We start from the raw sequence: 8,500 nt of genomic DNA, 5'->3' as shown, positions 1-8,500 counted from the left end.
AGGAGCAGAGATGGGAAGGAGGAACGCGGGTGCGGCTCTGTCCCAGGGGGGTTGTGGCAGGAGAACGGGGCGGGGGTGGGGTTCCAGTGCTCTCAGCGCACCCCCACCCCACCCCCGGGAGCTCCAGGCAATCAGCCTTTGGGCTGAAGCTCTGGGCAGGTACTTTTCCTAGGAAATATCCTTGCCCTGCCTTATGTCTTCCCTGACAGCCTCCATCCAGCCCCTGGACACGGCGCCCGGGGCTCCGCCTGACGCTGGGTTTCACCGCACCCTGGAACCTGAGCTTGTAGGGATTAGGGACCCTTCTCCCTGCAGGAGCCGTCCTGGATCCCCTTTGGTCCCCTCAAGGTTCTGCGCAGGGCAGCCCCGCCTCCGCAGGTGGGGTGGTCCTCTGCACGGCAGATGCTTCTCAGGGCGGGTGGCCTGGACTGGGCAAACAAGGGAGTTGCCCCAGGAATCTGGGAGTGCCCTAGGGAAGGCACAGGAGGTGGAGAGGGGTCAGGATGAGCAGCCCTGCTCCTGCCCATCTTGTCCCGAGGACCACCGGGGAAACCCTGAAATTCGGACCTGGCCAGTCTTCACACCAGTCGGGTCACAGCTTAAGGTCACCTCATGGGAGTGTTGGGGTGCTGAGTGGTGACTGCCCCCAGATCACCGTGGCTGAGGTCTCTCCCCACAACACGTCTATTTGGGGACGGCGAGTGTTGGGCCACATCCGCTAGTGCTCAGGACTGACTCCTGGGCCGTGTACTCAGAGATCACTCACTCGGGGAGGGGTTCAGGCACCAAACCCAAGCTGTCTGCGTGTGCACGGGCGGCCTGCACGCCGTGCTATCACCCCGACCCCCCATGTCCACCTCTTAACTAGGAGTACCCCAGCCCGAACCAATCAAGGCTCGGGTTCAGAAAGAGCTGCTGGGCCAGAATGTGGTGCCACAGTAAAGTGCTTGCAGACTATGTGGGTTCGGTTCCCAACATTGCAAAGAAAAAGGGGGGTGAAGGGCTGAAGAGATAGTAAGTACAGTGGGGAGGGCGCTTGCCTTGCATGTGGCCGACCAGGATCTGATCCCCAGCATCTCATGGGGTCCCCTGTGCACCACTGGGAGTAGTAATTCCTGAGTGCAAAGCCAGGAGTAACCCCTGAGCATCGCCAGTTGTGCCCCCCACCCCCCAAAAAAAAGAACAGACTACCATTCTGGACTGAGAGGGGTGCGGTGGAGAATTTGGACTTGGGGAAATGGCACCTCTTTATCAGGCTGGGCCCAGAGCCAGAAGCCAAGCCCTAGATGGGGCTCCCAAGGGCAGGGTGGGTCCTGCCTGATTTCAGAGAGCAAGGGTCAGCTTTTGGGGGTGCTGGGCGGGCAGAGCACTAGGTAGACTCAGGGAGAGACGTCCAGAGGAGGACAGGTGGGGGACAAAGGCCCGCACAAAGCCCCTGGAGCTGCCCCACAGACCCTCAGCAAGAGTCCGCCTGGCTCCCCACACAGCGCTGCTTCCGGTAAGCTCTCCTGGGTTGCCTACGCCTGCTCCCGAACCCCACCTCCGGCACGGAGTCCGAGCGGGGTGTTTGTGAGGCTGGGCAGGAATGTGGCGTGGGGAGGGCAGGAGGTGAGCTTGCTGCGGGGCGGAGGCGTCCCAGCGGGACTGCTGTGCCCAGGGGAAGGGGTGGATTGAAGAGGCTGTACAGGATTCCAGCGACCCACCCACGCCCCCCCATCCCGTCCAGCCCTGTGACTTCATTAACCTTCTGAGTGCGCGCATGGAACGTTGCGCTCATTTCCCCTTTCATCTTCGCCACAATCTTCGGAGGAAATGGAGGCAGAGAACTAGCCATTCATTCTTTCCTCAGCCTTGGCCAGCGACTGCCCACGTCTGACCCTGGTGCAGGGGTGCGCGCAGAGCACGTGGGTGCCAGCAGCCCCGCGGGCGGCAGCGCCCCCGCCCCCGCCTCGCCGCCGCAAGTCTCTGCCCTGCAGAAACTCACGGTCTGGAAGACGGAGCCAGACAGTGCAAAAAAAAAAAAAAAAAAACATGAACGAGAGACTATTTGAAGACACAGAGAGCCGCGCGCGGTGCGGGTCTGCCATGCACGGTCCGGCTCGGGAGAGGTGGGCCGGATCCCGGACGCCCCGCGGGGGACCAGCGGACGCGCCGGCATGGACCCCAAGGGAGAGATGCGGTCACTGAGTCCCGGCACGGGCTCCCGCAGCCCCCCGCTCTCTCCGCCTCAGTTTCCTCCCGGTGCGCGTGGAGGCTGCGGGGTGAGAAAGGCGCGCGCGGGTGCAGCGGCCCCGGGAGCGTCCGGCCACGGGTGGCCGGGTAGGGGTGGCCACGCGGGGCCGCACCTCGCGAACTACGAGTCCCAGGATGCCGCGCCCCGCCGCCATCTTGGCCGGTGGGCGGCGGCCGCGGGGGTCCGCAGGCCCTCGGGGCCGGCTCGGTTCCCCCCGGGCTCCGGCCTCCCCTTCGCGGGGCGCGAGATCCGCCCAGCGCGACGTCCGGAGCCCCGGGCAGCTCCCGCCCGCTTCCCCTCTGCCCCACGCCCAGCCTGGGGCCACGTGTCCGGCTGGAGGACCCGTGTGCGTCCACTGGTCAGCGGCCGCGGGAGCCCGATGTCGGGGTTCCCGGGCGTGCTCCGCGGCCCCCCGCCCTGCACCGCGTGCCCGCGCCTCCAGGCGGCCCCGACTGTTCCTGCTGCCGTGAGGACGGAATAGCAGGACGGGGGCGCAGAGCCCGGGGCCGGGCGCTTAGGTCGCCGGGGTGCTGCAGGGGCGGCCGAGGGAGCACCGGTCGCCGGGCCCGGGCCCCGCCGCCAGACCCCGCGGGTCGCCGGCGCGCGCTCGGACCGGGGCACTGGCCCTTTAAGGGGGTGTGGCCGGGGGCGGGGCCACGGCGAGACAGAGAAAGCGGCTCCGGCGGCGGCGGCGGCTCGGGCGGCGGCCGCGGGGGACAAAGGGCGGGCGGATCGGTGGGGAGGGGGCGGGGCGCGGCGCGGCCAGGCCAGGCCCGGGGGCTCCGCATGCTGCAGCTGCCCCCGGGCGCCCCCGCCGCCGCCCTCGCCGCAGAGCCGCGCGGAGCCGACCGGGCGAGTTAACCCCGAGCCGGCGGCCCGGAGCCAGCCGGCGGGCGTCCCGGAGGCGGCGGCGCAGGGAGGGGCCCAACGCGTGCACGTGGCCCCGGCGGCCGCCATGGCGGACAGCGGCCCCGCGGGGGGCGCGGCGGTGGCGGCTCCGGCCCCCGGGCCGGGCAGCGGCGGCCCAGGGCCCCGCGTCTACTTTCAGAGCCCCCCGGGGGCTGCGGGCGAGGGCCCGGGGGGCGCGGACGACGAGGGCCCCGTGAGGCGCCAAGGGAAGGTCACGGTCAAGTACGACCGCAAGGAGCTACGGAAACGCCTCAACCTGGAGGAGTGGATCCTGGAGCAGCTCACCTGCCTCTACGACTGCCAGGTGTGTCCCTGACTCGGCGCCCGCCTGTCACCGGAGCCCGCGGCGCGGCCGGCGCTCCACGCCCCCGTGCTGCGCTTTCTTATCGGACCTGAGCCTCCTGCCCGCGCCGCCGCCCGCCCCTCCCCTGGACGCGCTCGGGGTGCTCCAGAAGCCTCGGGGGGTGGCCGGGGCCTCGGACGGGGGCTTCCTGGGCGGGCAGGGGAAGGACATCTGTCTCAGCGGTGCCAGGGCGCCAGCCTGGCCGGCGGGGTGGGGGGAGCTGGGGGGGACTGGACCGGGTCGGCGCGGTTTCATGGGCCGGCCCGGGGGTCCGTCCAGCTTGGCGCGGGCCGGGCCGGCCGGGTTCTGGTTCTCCACCCAGTGACTCCTGCCTTGCTCAACGGGTGACTCAGGCCCCTGGGAGGCAGGGTGGCGCGAGTGGGTTTGCCCTGGGCTGCCTCCCCTAGCCCAGCCCTGGAATGCAGCTGCGTCCACACTGGGTCGCTGCTTCCTTGGGGGGAGGGGTGGCGGGCACCCCCACCCTCTCCCAAGCATGGGTTCTTTGTTCCCCCTCTCCCCAGCCTGGGTCCTTCCCGCTGACCCCTCACCCTTTACTTCCTCCTCGCTCTGGGGAAAGCGGTGACAGGTGTTTGGGGGAGGGGAAGGGGCTGTGAGGAGCGGGGACAGCTGGTCCCACCTGTGCCCTGGCTGGAATGGGGGGGGGCCCAGAATTGGGGAGACATCTGCAGGGTTCCCAGCCCGGACTGTCTGGCCCTGTCTGGCACCCAGGGTGCCTACTGGCAGAGACAGGAAGCTCCCCCCCATCAGGCAGTTTGCCTTGGCACTGGCCTGCTGTGTTTTTTTCCTCAGCAGCTGCCACTGTCTGCGGGGCAAAACGCTGGTTCTTCCTACTGCTGGGCGGGGAGGGGGGGGTTCAGCTGGAGAGCGCCCCCTGGCCTGTCTCCCAGCTCAGGTCCCCCGTCTCCCCCACCCCAGGAAGAGGAGATCCCCGAGCTGGAGATAGACGTGGACGAGCTCCTGGACATGGAGAGTGACGATGCCCGGGCTGCCAGGGTCAGGGTGAGTGGGCCTGGGGCACTGCCATCTGTCGGGATCCCAGTGCTTCAGCTTCTGGGAAATGGGTCTAATGGTACAGTGTAGTGGGGTCCCAACTCCGGGTGCCCCCCCCCCCACGTTCTTTGCCCTTGGGGACGGGGGTGGGATGAATCTGGGCCCCTGCTCACAGGAACTCATCATCATCTTCTCCTCCCCGGCCCCCCTCAGGAGTTGCTGGTTGACTGTTACAAACCCACTGAGGTGAGTGGGAGCACCCGGGCGCGCAGGGCGGGCGGGCTGGGCTCCCCCCCGGCCACCTCGGCCCTGACGCTTCCTCTTGCCACCCTCTCTCCACACAGGCCTTCATCTCTGGCCTGCTGGACAAGATCCGGGGCATGCAGAAGCTGAGCACACCCCAGAAGAAGTGAGGGTCCCCGGCCTGGCTGAACGGGGGCGCCCACTGGACAATCGATGCCCTCCCCACCTCGTAGCAACAGCAATACCTGGTGCCCTGCGGCTCGGCCTGGCGCCGTGAGCGGGGCCCCCTGTGCCCCTGCGCCAGGGGCCTCTTCCTGCCCCCTCGGTTTTCCACTTTCGGGGGTTTTTTATTGTTATTAAACTGATGGGATTTTTGTGTTTTTATATTGACTGCGGCGCGGGCCCTTTAATAAAGCGAAGACATGCCTTGGGTGCAGTGCCCCGGCAGTGGTGGCGGTCTCTTTGAGGGGACACGGTGCTTTGCAAGGGTTCTCAGCTCAGGTGCTCCCCAGGTGACCGACTGCAGGCTTCCTGCGACCAGGTAGCCATGGTGAGCGCCCAGGAGCCCAGGTGGCAGGGGAGCTGGGGGGAGGGTTGCCATCGGCAGGCGGGAGTCCTCCTGTGGCCCCACGGGTGGCCCTCGGGGGCCATCGGGACCCCCCCACTCCTGCGGCCAGGAAGGGCGGGGCTTGGGGACAAAGCTGTACTGTCCAAGTCTGTTGGGGCCCACAAATAAACAGGCTCACTGCAGCTTTGAAGGGTTTTGTTTTGTTTTGTTTGGTGGTGGTTTTTCTTTTCCCTTTTTAAAAGTCTTTTTAAGACAGTCTGGTCCCCAGTGGCCTCGCCGCTGCCCCTCCACCCGTCTGCTCTGGGCTAGAGTTCCGAACGTCGCTCGATTTTCAGCAGCTCCACCTCGAACACCAAGGTTGCGCCGCCTGCGGGGAGAAGGGGTCAGGATGAGAACGGGGGGGCCACATAGGAAGCTGGCGTGGGGGCAGCAGATGTGGGATGGTGGGGGGGGTGTCTGTTACCTGGGATCTTTGGGGGAGCTCCCCGTTCTCCATACCCTGTCAGAGATACACAAAGAAGCCAAGTGAGCTGCGGCTGGGGGCAGAGTTGGCAGGCCCAGGCAGGCCCCTGCTGCCTCAGCAAGGAGGGAGAAACGGCGCTGGGACTGGGCTGCTCTGCGTGGGGGGGGGCAGGGGCCCTGTGCTGGGTGATAGCTGAGGGGAGGCCCAGGGCAGAAACGGACCAGCCCACCCCTTCCCCAGTCAAGCCCCCAAGGCGCCCCTCGCCCTTCAGGCCCGGCTGCCTACCCAGTTCCGACGGGATCACCAGCTTCCGCTTCTCCCCCTCACACATCCTGCAAGATGACACATGCTCAGCACGTGGCTGCTCCCCTGCCCTCCCGCTCCCCGGGGGGCTCACCTCCCACAGTCCACTCCCAGGACCCCGGCCAGGCTCCCCCACTCACCCCAGCAGCCCCTGGTCCCAGCCCTTGATGACCTGGCCTGTGCCCAGGGAGAAGACAAAGGGCTGGTTTTTGGGCAGACTGCTGTCAAACTCCGTTCCATCTTCCAGCTTTCCCTGTGGGATGCAGGGAGGTGAATGAGAAAGAAGGATGCTCCCCCCTCCCCCTGCACCTTGCCCTGCTCCCCCCACCACTACCCTGCTGCTCCCCCACCGCACTGCCCCTGCTCAGCACTCTCACCGCTCAATGGAATCAAGGGGGAGGGGCAGCCATGAAGCATGGAGACAGGAGGGGAAAAACTTGCCCAAGGTCATCTACCCGGTGGGCAGAGGCACCTGCTCCAGCCGCTTCCGGCGCAGAAGCCCCACCCGCCAGGGTCGCCCCCATACCCACCGTGTAGTGCATGTGCAGCACGTCCCCCTTGCGAGACTTGATGGGGCAGTGGTCCACCCGTTTCTTGACCCCGATCTGCAGCTTCCTTTTGCCTTCGGCCCCGGCGGCGGTGACCAGGGCACTCAGGCAGACGGACAGAACTGTTAGGATCCAGCTCAGCCTCATGTCTCTGCAGGGGAGGGTGGAGAGGGCACGGGCACTGGTGGGTACTAGCGTTCCACTCCCATCTACCTTGCCTGCCCTTGGGGATTCCCTGGACCCGGGTCGCCACCCCCTCCCCCAAGCTCCGCGGCCACACTTACCAGTTCAGTGAGAAGGGGGCTTGCCCGAGGACCCCAGCGGCGAGGGAAGGGGGTCAGGGGAGGCCACAGCAGCCAGGACCCCGCCCCTTTGCCCACCCCCAGACCGTCCTTCCCTCCCCAGCTCTTTTCAATTGCCACCCGTCCCCTTACGCAGAGTCCACACCCTCTCTGGCTGCACCACAGAAGCCCCGACCGGGCGGCCCCACTCACGCCACACCCAGTTGCCTCCCGCCCAGCACACCCACACCTCGGCCGCCGCTGCGGGGGGCCGGCCCCGCGGCACCCACACATCGCCGCTGGGTGGTTCCGGAGAACCCCGGTCTTCCGAGGAGACCCCCCAGGCAGGTCCTGTGCCTCCGCCCGGGACTCCGCCCCAGCTCTGAGCTCTAGGGGGTCGCCGGGGCACCCAGACCGGCCCCGTGTCCGGCGGCCTCCTGGCCCTCTCCACCCACACCACCTCTCCTGGGGGCGTTCTCGGCCTACCGCGTCCCCAGGCCCCGCCCCCGCGGAGCCCGCCCCCGCGCGGGCGCGCCGGACCATTACCTGGGCCTAGCCCCGGGCCGGACTCCTTGGCCCCGCCCTCCAGAAGGCGTGGTCCCCCCCGCAGCGCTGAGGCCCCGCCCCTGGGCGGGACAAACACCTTTTCCTGAGCCGCAGCCACGCCACTCCCCGGCTGAAGCCCCGCCTCCAGCGCCCGGCTGTCCTCGCCGTCAGTCCCCGAAGCCCCGCCTCCTTCCGGCTCCAGACCCACCTCCGATGGCTCCGCCCCCTGGACCAGAGCTCCGCCTCCCGCCGGCACCAGCTCAGAAGCCCCGCCCCTCCTAGTTCCGAATCCCGCCCCGGCTGCCGGGGCTCCGCCCCGTGCGGCGTGAGAACCCTCCCCCTGCGACATCCCCAGCCCGTTCCGACCCCCGACCCCCGATTTCCTCGTCACTTAGCCCTTGCTGACACTCGGAGCCCGGCCCGCTCCTGCCTGGCCAGCCTGGCCGCTTGCGCCCCGGGTCCCTCGGCCCGGGCTGTGGCCCCCGCTCACCTCCTCGCCGCGCCCCCGGAGTCAACCCCAGTGGTCTGCCGGCTCTGCGCAGGCGCCCTACCGTTGCTACCAGGCCGGGCCACGCCGCCCGCCCTCATTGGACAGTACAAAACTCGCTGCCACAGCGCGCGGGGGCGGTGTCTCCCCTGGCCCCACCTCCCGCCAACACGTGACATACGTCACTTCCTGTGGCGCTGTAGCGGGTAAGGTTAGGTGAAAGTGATTTCCGAAAGGGCCGGAGGCACTTCCGGCCGGGTGAAAGTAAGGTCAGGTGGGCGCGAGCTTCCCGGAGGGGGTCTGGAGGAGCCATCTTGTTACCCCTCGGCCCTCCTAGGCCGCATCTGGTAATAGCCCCTGGCCCTTGGGCCGTCTGCACCCGTTCGTTGCTGTGCACTTCAGAGCTAGGTTTGTTTGAATTTTTTATGGGCCACTGTTCAGTCCTGTGTCCTTGAGCAAACACTGCTAGGATTTGGCATCCCAGCAGCTCCCGTCCCCTTCCCAAAAGGGCCCCGTCAAACTGCAGGTGACATCCACCTCAGTCCCTGCGCCCAGCAGGTCAATG

General features: G+C 67.7%; 3 protein-coding genes across 6 annotated transcripts; 1 reads left to right on the top strand and 2 right to left on the bottom strand.

Annotated features, from left to right (window-relative positions):
* The first annotated feature begins 2,743 nt into the window (after positions 1-2,743).
* Positions 2,744-5,186, top strand: PPP1R14B (protein phosphatase 1 regulatory inhibitor subunit 14B). Its single transcript, XM_055143428.1, has 4 exons — positions 2,744-3,446; positions 4,422-4,505; positions 4,710-4,742; positions 4,841-5,186. Exons 1-4 carry the CDS (start codon positions 3,189-3,191, stop codon positions 4,907-4,909), a joined length of 444 nt encoding a protein of 147 aa, XP_054999403.1. The 5' UTR covers positions 2,744-3,188; the 3' UTR covers positions 4,910-5,186.
* A 305-nt stretch (positions 5,187-5,491) lies between these two features.
* On the bottom strand, positions 5,492-8,080 carry FKBP2 (FKBP prolyl isomerase 2). 4 transcript variants are annotated; one of them, XM_012934979.2, is made up of 6 exons: positions 7,939-8,080; positions 6,604-6,772; positions 6,214-6,326; positions 6,056-6,102; positions 5,771-5,806; positions 5,492-5,674 (listed from the first exon to the last, which is right to left on the bottom strand). In XM_012934979.2, the coding sequence occupies exons 1-6, from the start codon at positions 8,034-8,036 to the stop codon at positions 5,613-5,615; spliced, it is 525 nt and encodes a 174-aa protein (XP_012790433.2). In that variant the 5' UTR covers positions 8,037-8,080; the 3' UTR covers positions 5,492-5,612. The 4 variants fall into 4 exon arrangements, with proteins under 4 accessions (XP_012790433.2, XP_054999401.1, XP_054999402.1 ...); XM_055143426.1 differs by lacking the exon at positions 7,939-8,080 and adding an exon at positions 7,449-7,578; XM_055143427.1 differs by lacking the exon at positions 7,939-8,080 and adding an exon at positions 7,151-7,274.
* Positions 6,912-7,910, bottom strand: LOC129405827 (translation initiation factor IF-2). The gene has a single exon (XM_055143424.1). It carries the CDS (start codon positions 7,795-7,797, stop codon positions 7,033-7,035), a length of 765 nt encoding a protein of 254 aa, XP_054999399.1. The 5' UTR covers positions 7,798-7,910; the 3' UTR covers positions 6,912-7,032.
* Positions 8,081-8,500: the final 420 nt, after the last annotated feature.

This window comes from Sorex araneus, chromosome 6 (genome assembly GCF_027595985.1).
Source record: "Sorex araneus isolate mSorAra2 chromosome 6, mSorAra2.pri, whole genome shotgun sequence".
Classification (NCBI taxonomy): Eukaryota; Metazoa; Chordata; class Mammalia; order Eulipotyphla; family Soricidae; genus Sorex; species Sorex araneus.
Note: the sequence above shows the minus strand (reverse complement) of the source record. Positions and strands in the feature narration are given on the sequence as shown.